Source organism: Lampetra planeri, chromosome 1 (genome assembly GCF_965212315.1).
Source record: "Lampetra planeri chromosome 1, kcLamPlan1.2.h2, whole genome shotgun sequence".
NCBI classification, from domain to species: Eukaryota; Metazoa; Chordata; class Hyperoartia; order Petromyzontiformes; family Petromyzontidae; genus Lampetra; species Lampetra planeri.
The window spans coordinates 12,161,869-12,175,840 of NC_136107.1; the positions used below are offsets into that span (position 1 = coordinate 12,161,869).

General features: G+C 41.8%; 1 protein-coding gene across 3 annotated transcripts in view; it reads right to left on the reverse strand.

The window, feature by feature from the left end:
* The window catches only part of LOC144717883 (uncharacterized), a 59,069-nt gene that overhangs the window by 18,847 nt on the left and 26,250 nt on the right, over positions 1-13,972 (reverse strand). For all 3 annotated transcript variants that reach the window (XM_078593645.1, XM_078593635.1, XM_078593655.1), the window contains 17 exons: positions 11,060-11,412; positions 9,696-9,884; positions 8,017-8,094; positions 7,805-7,921; positions 6,467-6,662; positions 6,172-6,234; positions 4,534-4,676; positions 3,704-3,730; positions 2,805-3,011; positions 2,405-2,431; positions 2,227-2,289; positions 1,962-2,048; positions 1,395-1,454; positions 876-1,013; positions 677-730; positions 511-555; positions 118-246 (listed from right to left, as the gene is read on the reverse strand). In XM_078593645.1, the coding sequence (XP_078449771.1) occupies positions 118-246; positions 511-555; positions 677-730; positions 876-1,013; positions 1,395-1,454; positions 1,962-2,048; positions 2,227-2,289; positions 2,405-2,431; positions 2,805-3,011; positions 3,704-3,730; positions 4,534-4,676; positions 6,172-6,234; positions 6,467-6,662; positions 7,805-7,921; positions 8,017-8,094; positions 9,696-9,884; positions 11,060-11,412 (1,976 nt within the window). The remainder of the gene's footprint in view (positions 1-117; positions 247-510; positions 556-676; positions 731-875; positions 1,014-1,394; positions 1,455-1,961; positions 2,049-2,226; positions 2,290-2,404; positions 2,432-2,804; positions 3,012-3,703; positions 3,731-4,533; positions 4,677-6,171; positions 6,235-6,466; positions 6,663-7,804; positions 7,922-8,016; positions 8,095-9,695; positions 9,885-11,059; positions 11,413-13,972) is intronic.

Sequence of the window (13,972 nt, forward strand, 5' to 3'; positions counted from 1 at the left end):
AATATGAGAATAGGTTTTTTTCCCCTTTTACTGCCAAAAAAATTTGTTACGCTTCAGAAAATGTGTTTTACACGTAACACCGTGAGATTGTAAAGCCGCCAGATACCCACGTCTCACCGGTTCATAAAAGCCAGCAGTGGAAGACACAGCAGGACCTGGGGGGCCAGGGGGGCCAGGTGGCCCAGCGTTCCCAATCAACCCTTGGACCCCAGGAGGTCCCGCTGCTCCTGCCACACCAGCTTCTCCCTGTGCAAACGCACACAGATGCCACACGAGGATCGTTTCTCCACTTGCTGAAATCGACTGAACATCTGCATTCATTCAGAATATTTAGCTCTCCGATGTGTTTTGGGCCACACTGTGGTGTGTTTGCCAAAAACACATCAGAGAGCTTTACAGCAGAGGTGTTATAATATTTAGTTAATTCATATCAACATTTTCAAAAAAATTGCGTAATATTTTTACGAATATTATTAAACACTCAGGTAAAATTTATATTTTCATTCTTACCTTGGGTCCAATAGGTCCAGGCGGCCCAGCTTGGCCTGGGTCACCCTGTTAAAAGGACAGTCATTAAATTGCAAGACTTAAGTAACATGTGCATAAAATTACAACAAAAATGTAACTGCACACACGAATAATGTTATACTTGAGGATGAAAAAAATATGTACTCACATGTTCTCCTTTTAAACCGTTTAGTCCAGGAGCACCATCACTCCCAGGAGGTCCCTGCAGAACGCAATGCCAGTGTGATTGCAGTGCCACGTGAGGTTTACGTGGTATGAGAAAGAAAAAAAGAATTCTCTCAATGCAACTGTGGTCCTGTGGATGGCTGCATGAAGACCGTTACCCTATTAGCATAGCAGTCACTTACTGGAATCCCAGAAAGGCCTGAGGTTCCAAGTTTGGCAATTTCTGAGACGTTCATCCCAAATATCCCAGGCTTCCCGGGTAGGCCGGGCACTCCTGGGGGGCCTTGAGCGCCTGGTAGTCCGCGGGGACCGGGGGGGCCCTGGAGTTTGGGGGACACAGGAACAAAATGGACAAGCAAGAGGGAAACATAAGTTTGATTGTAAGATAATGTTTTCATCATTCGAAATGACAAAAACGTCATGCTGAACAACTTGTGCTGAAATCCAAAATAGCCAAAACCGCGAATCTTACGCAACAATTTAAAGATAATTTTGCCAATACATGTTCATAATTTTTGTGTCTAGTGTGCCAACAATGCAAAACTGCAGAGAATAATGGAATTTGTCAAGAGAATGTCATTGCTTTCATCTTAAAGCAGTGTAATATTTAAATTCAAACATTACATCTATGAATTTGATATATTGAAGGCCGAGGACAAGCCAAAAAATAAACAAAATAAAAAACAAGATGCCGCACTCACTCGAACCATGTCCACATCATCGTCTTCTGAGTATCCTGAGCCTTCAACGTTCACCATGTTCTGCAAGCAGATTAGTGACAAAGTAAACTCCGTGTGGAGTGGTGGCCTGACAGTAGCCATTCACATACTTATCGAATGTAAAGTGTTATCTGGTTTGAAATAAATACGTATAAAAACACACACACTTGTGTTTAACGAACTAAGCAATATTTACAATACTGCATGTAAAAAATACACATGAAATGAAATGCTGTGTTTGGTGTGTATTTACCTTTTGTGAGTGCAAGTGGCTGTAAAGACTTAAAACTCTTGGAGCACCCCACCTGCCACCACCCTTTCCCCCCCTTACGTTTGTTCCTCTTCCCGTGCCTTCCCTTCCCCGTATAAAAACCTACGTTCCCACACACAGTCCCTACACAAGTGGTGCAGTGAGCCCACTTTTCTCCCCTTCCCTCAACCCATAAATATTGTGTTCAGGTTTCTGTCCGTGGAATTTGTGTGCCCCCTTCCCTTGTTACGGTTCGTGCGCTGTATCGGGCTCTTGAAAACCGGCATTGGAGCACATACCACTTTGCGTCCATGTCCTCCCAACCCGGGAGGGCCTGGAGGGCCTGGAGGGCCTGGTGGGCCGGGTGCACCCACAGCAGTATCGCCCTACACAACAGCACCAATGGAGGCACGCATAAAGCATTACTCTACAGTGCTGCGTAAAATGATTAATTATTCATATGCCCATCGTGAGACAGCAGCCAAGGATTACAAAGAAAAAATACGTTCCACTTTCAGAATAAACATGGCCTGCATTATGTTATCTATTATGATCAAGTCTCACCTTGTTTCCTTTAGGGCCTTTGTCACCTTGCAGTCCTGGAAATCCCGGAGGACCTTTTTCCCCCTGCACACAAGTCAGTTAACAAGATACCTTCATTCATAATAGGACACAAAAAACACACAGCATAGGCATAGATATAAAGATTATATGTATATTATATATATGAGGCACAACTTACAGGGGATCCGTCTTCTCCTGGGTCACCCTGGAGAGGAACATAAAAATACACGCCAAGGTAAACAAACCTTTACAAATATGTATTTTACTTACCCAGGAAATCTAACTCAGTCTCAAGAAAAATAAACAAGAGGGTTTTGTTTGGGATGTTTGGTCAACTCTTTACAAAGTATGCTTGAAGGAAAACCATATTTCCCTGACAAAGCCCTCAAATACGAGAGAAGAACACTCAACATATCAGCCCTGCAGGTGGATATCACACACCTCCGATTAGTACGGTTGGCTATATAAGATTAAAAAGAAGTTCAACATACATACATACATACACCCAGAATGAGCCACCTCAAAATCATCAGATTTACATGCGCCACCACACACAACAAAACAGCTCTAAGACTTGCCGGTTCACCCTGTGACCCTGGTTGCCCTGGAGATCCCAATGGTCCTGCTTGGCCTGGTGGACCCTGAACCAGTTGTGTGACAGTGCCATCCTCCTGCTTGACCAGAGAGGCGGCTGGGCCTGGGAGGCCTACTGCGCCAGGAGGCCCTGGTGGGCCAATGTCGCCCTTGCTTCCTTTTGAGCCCGGATACCCGAACCCAGAGGAGCCCTTCATGTCAGACACAAGGCACACTTGGTTTGATCTGGTTTTGTAAACAGATTAAGATGTAGTCAGATAATGCATAATGCGACTACTCAGTATCTCAGTTCGTCACAGCACTTGATAATATATTTTTGTTGTTACAGAACCTACAGTATTGAACAAGACACATGAATGACCTTTGTAAAAAAAAAAACACAGTGACATTGCTCATCGCAGCAATTGGTGCACCACCTAGCATCATGTGACTTCCTTAAACAACCTGCGAATCTGTTAGGCACAGGCACTTGACAAATTTTCACTTTCTGATCACTCATGTCATGCAGTGGCGTGGTGGTGGAAGGGCAGGGCCAATAATGAGGGGAAAGTGAAGCCGACATAAGGGTGGCACTGATGAAGATAGTTGTGCAAAGGACATTTCTTGAAAAAGGGCCATTGTCTGAAACGTGACATATTTCTCATTTTTACGGCAGTGTTATAGACAGATCTGTCACATTTATTTTTGACGTGGACATATGAAGAAGCATTTTCTGCTCATCTAATTAGTTATTTGTATTCTCCACAACAATTTTAATAGTTTTGATTAGAGTGGGGTTGAGTTCAATGCAATAGGGGGTGGGGCAGGGCTCACAGGGAAGATTGACCCCATCCACCGCATAGGTTGCTCTCTGCTGTGGTGTATATTCAGTAGTGGTACGTACCTTCATTCCGTTTTCTCCTTTGTCACCCTACCAACGAAAACCACAAAATTTCTTTTAAAAAACTAAAATCTTTTTTTGTTTCACCAAAACCTCTCTCATTCATCAAAATGACATCATGTCTAGTCATGTATATATGAGCATATATTCCAGATATGACATCGAATATCATCCCAGAGGTGGGACTATGAGGGTGAAAAAATGCAGCATGGTAGATATAATACATTCCATTATGACATACTTAACTCGTGATTTGTATTTATGAATAATTTATTTTATATATATACGTGTATACGGTGCATGAAGGACTAATGTCAAGGTGTTTAGATGGGAAATAGGCTTTCAATTTCTGTTCACAATCAGGGTGGGGGTAATTCAAAAAAATGTATATTTTTATTTTACCAGGTAAGACCTACTGAGCTATAAAGCTATTTTTCAGAAGCAACCTACCCACAAATGATGTATCAACGAAGTGGCTTATCATGTGGACATTTATAGCAACCAAATACTTTAAATGCATGTTTCTGAATGTGGAGGGAAAAACGAGAGGACCTGGAGAAGAATCCATGTGATTATGGGGATACCATGTAATCTCCAAATATAAAGGGGCCAGGGTCGGGATTGAACCCACAACCTCTTTTATTCCAGGCAAGGTAGTAAACATCACATCACCGTAGCGCTCTAAATTTAAACTCTGCAGCTTCGTCGATGGGAAATCTGTGCCAAGCCTTGTATTTAAATGGACACTTTTGTAATTGCTGGAAAGATTTGTTTTGAACAGCATCCGCTCACTGACACTGATAACACCAGCAGCAGCGACATATCCTCCTCACCTTTTCCCCTACGGTGCCACCCTCACCGTTCGCCAAAACCAAGCCGCTGTTGCCCTTAAGGCCCGGAAGCCCTTGCAGTCCTGGTTCTCCTTTGAAGCCCATCTCACCCTTAGTGCCCTTACTCCCCCCATCCCCTTTAGATCCTGGAGATTGGGTTGGGAGTAAATAAGAGGCACAGAGGAAACACTTTTGAGTTACAACAAAGAATGAAAAAGGCAATCCTACGTATCCACGGTGTTTCCCTTCATGATTGAACCTTATGACGGGACCCTAGGGTCCCGAATAAACGGAAGTCAAAAGCGCGATATATTTATTTATTTGTTTATTTTTGGCGACTCTGTCCCACTGCGCACATAAACGCCGCGACCCACCTGGCGCTGATCATTATGTTGTCATGTCGTCCAAGCGCAGCAGTGAGGACGAATGCGCAGAAGAGCTGAACAAGCGAATGCATTCCATGCTCGGGTATGGGCAGGATCTTAAGTCTTATCCAAAGCTGCTCAAACTGCCTACACGACTTAAGTCCTTTATTTGTCATAACGGTATGCATAATACAGTGAAACTGCTCACTTATCTTCATTATTATTATTTATGACCAGGATCAATCGATGACAATCCTATTATCTACAAATATTTAACAGATGAGATGCTTTGCACCGTTAATTTCTCCTGTTTAATAATACTTCTCTTATCCATAAGCACCATGCATTTACTTTTTTTTGCGGTTAAGCCATAGTCCCCACATACCGCTCTGAATCAATGCGGATAAGAGGAGCTGCGACCCACTATTCTGTAGAGTAACATTGGTATAAACGCTTGTAACGATATGAACAGCACATTGAAAACGCATACTATTTTATGTACTGTTTACAAAGTGTGTTCACAAATCCACACTGAGACACACGATGATTGACAGAATGGTGTACATTATTTTTTCGATAGTGTATTTAAATAGAGGTACTGCAGGTAAGTAGTTTTCAGTTTAAAAGGCATAGTTTAACAAGACAACACTTGCCACCATCCTTCAAACACATTGGAGAATAAGTATAACCCGTAAAAACAAAGTTTTTCACTATAAATCCTTTATATGCGTGGCAGCGAACTTAATATAAAGGATTTAAAAATATATTCGCCTGTGGAGGACGCGGGGATCGATCCCGCGACCTTTGGCATAGCAAGCGAGGGCGCTACCAACTGCGCTACTCCGCCACGGCCTGTGGAGGGGTTACGCTCTGGGCTCTTATACTGTGACGTTCAGCCAAAGCCATGAATGAGTTATATTTGAATATATGTAAAATAATTTTTGTTTGCCTAAAAAGTGTAAAATTTTGGGAATTTTTTTTCACGAACATTAATTGTCTCGCACAACGAGTCTGTGTGGAAAATGTCAGCTCGATTGGATCACGGGAAGTGGGTTAAAACACGACCGAAAGATTTGCACGGTCGTAAGCAAGCAAGCAAGCACGCAAGCACGCAAGCAAGTGAACTTAATATAAAGGATTTAAAAAGGGCAAAGTTTTTGTTTACATTATAATTTAATGTTTATGCGAGAGCCGGGGGCTTATGGGACCCCGGGGTCCCGCCATGAGGTTCATGTGACGACGAGAAGGGTCACGCCCATGCAAGGGGATGACTCACCAACAGGCCCAGGAGGGCCACGTGGGCCCAGAGGCCCCAAGCCACCTCCACTGCTGGGTTCGCCTGGAAAACAATGATCATCAAGAGCAGTCACCAGGGATCAGAAATAAGATGGAAATTACGATTACTATAAATAATGTCTGGAGCTAAATTATATTTTGAAACGTCATCTTGGACAAAAAACCCAGAGTTGTTGGGTTTTTTATTCATTAACCTTCATATAAATTCTGGATAATTTATGTATACAACAATCCTATTTTATTAGTTATCGTGTCAATATATCTGAACGTCTCACCTTTCTCTCCCTTGTGTCCAGGAACACCTGGAAAGCCATGGTCACCTTTGTCTCCCTTGACCACGTGGCTCTGAATGATGGGTGAATCCACGTGTCTGTCTTCAGCATCTGGCCTAGGTCGATAATTCACGTCTGGCTGAGGCCTAACTCTTGAATCTGGGGGTTGAAGTGGCCTTGGGGCTGGGGCAGCCGTCACCTGCACAGAACACAAGTGATGTGGGTGTTTTTGGAGCAAAGGTTTGGCGTTAGTTGTCAATGTCATTACGTCTCATGGTTTAAATCATAATTTTATGTAATATGTGCCAAGTGCACATTCCTATATATACACAGTAATTGTTTAGTTAAAAAAGGCTCTGCTCCAGGTGTCGGCAACCTATGGCCCGGAGGCCGTATATGACAGAAGGCTTGGTTTTATGTGGCCACGAGGGCTATCACTGCTATGCCCTCGAAACAACATTTATCTGTCACTGCAAACACCTGAGCCACACAAATCAGGCAGTAGAGGAGAGTATTTTTGACATTGTTCTCATTATTTTTCGCATTACTGTGGGATAACGCTAAAGGGTGCATTAATATGTGGTTTTAGTTTGGTGTTTTAACAACTTAACACCTGTTTTGTTGCCAGATAAAAAGGTATAAAACCTCTTCTCATATTTTAGTACTGGCAAAGGAGGTACCATGATGTAGATGCTCACCCCGAGCTCTTATTACTCTGATAGTGCATTGTCTTTGTGCTGTACGCCTTTTGGAGTCCTCTGGTCTAACACCATTTGAGACGAGGCTCAAAAGAAAGCTGTCTCTGGTGTGGACCAATCAGTTTCAAAGACAATGCATATATTATAAGAGTATGTTTTTTTTGCATTTTTACCACAAGTATTGTGGTTAATGCAGACATGATTCCTCGTAAAAGGTTTCAGTTTGGTGTTTTAACAACTTAACACCTGTTTTGTTGCCAGATAAAAGGGGAAAAACCTAAAACATAATGTGTGGTTGCCCACCAATGTTATATTGTGAATTGGCCCTCGGTATGAAAGGGTCCCTTCCCCTCCCCCGTTCTGCACCAGATGAATATAAACCACAGCTCATGTATCAACGCCAGAGGGCATGCTACTGAAAACTGATGATGCGCACCAAGTCATCACTGTCACGTAAACTACATGTTTATGAGTTTCATTGGTATATATAACGAAGTACACATATTAAAGGAGTACTTCTATTGAGTAATACATTTTTTGTAATGTTTGTCAATGCTACATCTGCTATACAGTACACTTTTGCCACATTACCGACGTCTGAGTGGCATAGATTCGGAACAATTATAAAAGCTAGAGGGCTTACCGACAGTGTATGGCCTCTAGAAGTGTCCTCATCCTCATCATCATCCTCATCCTCGTCCTCATCCTCATCCTCATCCTCCTCATCTTCAGACGCACCACTGATTCCATCCCCAGATACCTGCAGTCCACACAGATGGTTTAAACACCCACCATCACCCTCCTGCGATGAGGAGCTGTTCAGCTTTGTAAACTGAATGAGCGTGCGTGTTGCACCTGCTCTTGGTCTTCATTGTCGCACTGAGCAGAAGCTGCCTCTGGGTCCTCTTTGATAGACATCTCCTGGATGGCTCCCTGCAAGCACACACACACACATAAGCATCTATGCACTTGAAACACTTTCACACATGGACTGTTTAAGCCACACACAATTGTAAATTTTCTATATTTTCATTTATTCTTGTTTTTTCACATATCTTGCTATTGCACCTGAAAGCTTGCGATTACACTCGAATCTTAGCAGACAGCTCCTTTCTTCTTTCATATTGCTCCGGTCTCATGGCAAAGGAGATGAGTTGCCTTCAAGGACTCTGATGTGATAAGTAAAGAAGCGACTGATTGAAAACTTACTTTAAATATTATTTTTTCTATTTTCCTCTTACAAATGTTTCATCTTCCTTATACATAAAAAATATTGTGCCTACCTATGCTCACAAAAAAAACCACAACTATTTTGTTGGTTGGCAGTTGGAGTTCAAAAATGCAAACTCACGAACATATGAACACTTTTGTTAGAAGTGGGTACAAAAAAGTCCCTTTAGGCATTCAAGGGTATATTGTTAAATTTTACAATGTTTGTTAATTAACTGGAAAATCTTACAAAAGGCCAAGCCCCACTGACCTGACCTCACTGTCAAAAGGGGAATCACTACACTGAGACAGAGGTTCTGAAGTTGAATAAGGACAGCCTCTTCATTGTAGTGCTAATCTGCATTGGAACCTCGGTTTCAGTTTACACAATCTGTTGCAGTGTGATAAAACATCAAACCAATCTACAGCTTGGTTTTAATCCAGCTTTACTCCTGCTGGCTAAAGCAAAATCGTTACGTTCTTGTGGTGGCACTGTAACATGGAGCAAGACGATGTTCGTCCATTGGTGCTGATGATAACATTTTATCACAATTATCTGTTTGTTAAATAAACATATAAATACGATATACATTCATGTAAGTTGTTTGTACTTGTTTTCACCCAATCATGGAAAAAACAGGACTGGAGTAATTCAACTATTCCCATGAGTCACCTCCTTTGTTTGCCTCGTGCAGCAGAATACATTTGTCAACGAGTCATTCAGTGATAAAATTAGCAATGTGTGGCTATTATGCTCCTCTAAATGCCATGAATATTGATTTTAAGAGAATAATTTCATGTTTGTCACAGACGGTGGTTTAATGGAATTTGTTTCCTTTGTTCAGCTGCCAACTGTCATATTTGAACTAATAGATGCTAAAATGCAAACCATAAAAATCTCACTCAGCAGCAGTTCCGAACGTTCTTTCGACTTTAAATTAAGCATGTAATCATCAAAACAATAATTGCTGATCAATCCACTGCTGGATGAATGCCTCCCCATGCTGTGTGAGTCATGGACATTTTTTGACCATACACTGATCATCATGGATCAAGGAAGTCCAGCACTGGATTTGATATCATTTGCCACTGATGTTAAACGTGGCTGGAAATGTACTCAGGTCACTGGGTTCATAACGTAGAGTGCTACACTACTGCTTCCCCAAATCATTAATGACACGTTATTATGATTATTATTTGATTGTTTATTATTGATTTATATTAAAAAATCATCATCCAATTGAAATGTATATATTTTTTAATCCACAACCACCTAAGAAGGGCAACAGCAGTGCTCAAAGCTAGTTTTTGCTCGGGACACTTACAACAAACTTATCGGTGTCAGCTCCCCCAGCCTGAGCGATGAAGATTCCTCCATTCGGGTCAAAGCTCAGGGCATGGCTTGCGCGTTGGATAGCGGCGCGCTCCATGAGCTGGCAGCCCATGTAGAATGAGACTGTGTCCTCCGCCACAGACAGCGCCAGCCTCGTCCAGCGATTTGTCATTCGAGGGACCTGGTGTGCACAAAGACAAAGATCCCCCTTGTAGGCTTGACAGACTATTGGGGCAGGTACTGTGAGCTAGCACATATGAAGGCCAGTACAGCACATGAAGGGTTGACAATATTTACACACCGCACTAGGTACTCATATGAGGCTGAGTCGACCTAGGAGAGGCCCAGGACTGGTACAGATAATCGTCACGGGTATTGGCCATGAGCAGGAATCAAACTCGGGTGGTTGGGTTTGTAGCTCAACACGCTAACCGTTACGCTACTACTAACCACAGCCACACACGTGCACATGAGGCCACTCCACGTCAATGCAAATTGGGTGGAATATTAAAGACGTTAATTTGCTCATTTGGCTTTTGTGGTAATACATGTGTAGTGTTTTGAGTTATACTGCGACAACAAGTAAGAGCACAACTACGAATATTTGTCACACAAGGATTTATGTGGAGCTACAGCAAATGGAAGGAATATATGCTGCCTTCATTTGCATCACCAACATTTGTTTTCATAAATAATATAATTAGATGATTCTGTTTATACAAATTTGCAAACAATGACTACATTGCTTCTTTCCTTGCACTGTTCACATTTGGAATTCCCTCCCATCGCCACAATTAAATAAGGCAGAGAAGAAAACAAAAATTGTTCTTTAATACAAGAAACGAATTTACTCATCTATTACACCATCAAGAGTCCTAACAATGATTTGGAGCTTTCGTGACTGCAAGAATTACTCTTTGGTTCTTTCGGTAAAGTCACATAAAAAGAGAAAATAATACATTAAATAATAGCAAAACGACGTTTCGATTGCAACACAAGCAATCAAGAGAAAACAAACCTAGTAAACTTAGAAATATAATGCAATACAACACAGAGAGTCGGCTAACATAACAGTTATATTAGCCGACTCTCTGTATACTGTTATGTCAGCCGACTCTCTGTGTTGTATTGAATTATATTTATAAGTTTACTAGGTTTGTTTTCTCTTTCATTTGTACCTGATGATTATTGCTTGTGTTGCAATCGAAACGTCGTATGCTATTATTTAATTTATTATTTTCTCTTTCTATGTGACTTTACCGAAAGAACCAAAGAGTGCTAACAATGTCTGAACTCTTTGGGCTTTTCTTGGTCTGTCCTTAGAAAACCGTGATAGATAAATAAATAAAGCCTTACGGGGAAGGCGGCGGCAACGCGGGTGTCAGCGCCGCTGGGCTCCGTGTAGAAGAGTACTATCGTCTGCTCGCCGTCCTCCACCGGCATCAGCTTGAGCCCCAGCTGTACCATCTGCTGGAAGGAGTCCGTGACGGCGAACAGCACACCGCCCTCATCCGTGGCTGGGCGCACTGTGGCCAGCAGCGAGAAGTCGCGGGACAGCGTCCGAGGGAGGTAGGTCCCTGCGGCGCGCCCCACGTTGGCATCCTCGGAAAACTCGTATGCTGGGAAGCCCTTGTAGCCGGCCGTGAAGGAGACCGGGGGAGGCAGCGGGACTCCGATCAGCTGCAGCAGGTCCACATTTTGGCCCTGGCCTAACGATTGCATATGGACAGAGAAGAAAACAATATTTCAAAGATATTTGAGATTAATTCAAGCCATTTGTTGGGCCTGCTACGCCTTATAATAACGTAAGTAGTAATATAAATAATATGACAAAACTATCGGCAAGCCTAGCTGTGTAGCAGTGAGGATGCTGTGACATGCAAAATTATGAAGCTTCGCAAAGGCACGCGCTAAATATATACTTTTAAATCTGAATTTTAAAGCGCCACAGTGGTATTTTATAGTATGTTTGTCAAATCTAAGTAAGTTTTAGTTTGTTCACACGAATCTCTTTATATTTTTTAAGTTTATAAATTCATGAAGTATATTTTCACGAAGTATTTCTTTCAAATTATATATTCACAACAATATTATAAACAATTTCCTTAAAATGTTGTACAAACAATTTTGTAATATATAAATGAATATAATGCTAGTACCTCATATTTGCTGATCACAAATCATTATAACAACCAAGTTAATTGACTACAGGAAATTGTTGAAGAACTTAATTATAAAAAGATATATATATTTTTTAACAAATATAACAAGTTCACGAAACAACTGAAGGTATCCATGAGAGGCACTCATCTGGAAAGGCACTCTGCTTGAAATCACAAGTACAGTATGTACACCTAGGGCAGTTATTTAAGGTGGACTGGGATCAAGATGATAAATTAAAGAGGCCGATGAGAAAACTAAAGTTGTCAATGGAACGCAGCATATCAATGTGGATCAGAAACATGAACACTGACAAAAAACGGAACAAAAGTTGGAAAATGCTCAAAAGACCGTATACATGCTTGGCATTACACTGAGTGGGACAGCTGAATCAGAGGATATAAAGCAAGGTAGAGACATCAAGCGGCAGTGCAAATGGGCTTGGAAAGGACACATCGCTCATGGTCAAGGCTAATGGTGGAGTGACAACCAACGGAGGGAACACTCAAGAGTGCGTACATCAATGAAATGGAGCGATCAAATCAGCTCCTGTGGAGATGTCTTGTTACGTCACAGTTTTGTGAGAATTGGTGAAGGCTTTGGAAAGCTTTCATGCAGCAGTAGATATATCATGGCTGATGACGATTAGATGTTTCACCACGTGTACAGGGAAATGTACCTTGCATTACAATGCCACAGGGTATATAGGGGAGCTCAGATGTGATTTCCAAAAACAGCTGGTGCCCGCATTGCCATGGAAGCATTAATCTTCTTAAATCAGCAGTTGGTCAAACACGTACCAGCAATTGTATTTGTACAAAAGCCAAGAACAAGGTTTACATTTTTACAATGCTCCTGTAGTTAATCTTAAAAGAGCTGCTTATAAATATAACATGTGTGGACTTACGCGTAGCAAATGTGACCATATTTTTCCATCAAAAGTAAACATTAAATATAAAAGGTATCCATAATAAAGGTTTTTTTGGGTTAGATCACGTAAATATAAATGTGTCCTAAACCCACCACCACCCGACACAGCCAATTAGTAAGGTTTGTCACAAAAACAAAACATGTCAATTCGTTACTAGTATAGCACACCGGTGTGTTGGAGAGTAAACCCACAACGTTTACAATTCGAGTACGACGTTTCGCCAGTAATTACAACTATGTATCATAAAAAGGTATCATGCATGTATATCAAAGGTACAACTATTTAAGCATGTGAAATAATGTTTTGGATGAATATACAAAATAAATTTCAGAAAACATAGAGAATATATGGCAAGGCTAACTATAATTGAAGTATTCAACTTATTTCGCAATATCACCATTAATATTTTTAAAATGAGCTCCCAAGTGCTCCTGTGAAAACTGACATTACTGAGTAGTAAACAAACCAAAAAATTACATGATAAAAAAAAATCTATGTCATTCACATTTTTTACAAAAATTTTGTATTTCATTTTGTTCTCAAGATACCAAGGCCTATTGATAGATTTGCAATTCTCTCAGTGCGTTCGATCCATTAAAAGTGACACCATGGTGCAATACCAACCATCATGTGTCTCTGTGAAAGGCCCAAGAGAAAATGCGTAACATTTTTATTAATTCAAATCAAAACTGATTTTGTGTTTAGCTTTTTGTCCTTCCCCTGCACCTCCGATTAGCACAGTTGGCAATGTACGGTGCAAAAGAAGTTCTACATACATACATATGCAGGTGCACACACACTGACACACTCCCTAGGAGTCGGAGTGTAAATCACCCGAAATACCACCTTACCCTGCGGCCCGCGAATCTGCAGCTGTGCGGGGATAGCCATGACTCTCAACATGGGCGCGAGGACTACTCTTCCCACTGCAGCCGAGGTGGACAACACGACCCCACTTTCAGTCGTTCTTCTCGTCAAGTTGCCTGCGCCACCAGTCCCTACTGTGATGCTTGTATTGGTCACGGCACCGGCTCGAGCCATCTCGTCCTTCAGAGTTTCATCGACGGTGATGTCCAATGTGCTCTGCTCAAGTGGTTTCACTTCGAAGCTTGGGTTGGTTACCATGCTGACTTCTGAGTGCTCGCGAGTGCTTGAAGCAATAGTTGTCGGCTGCTCTC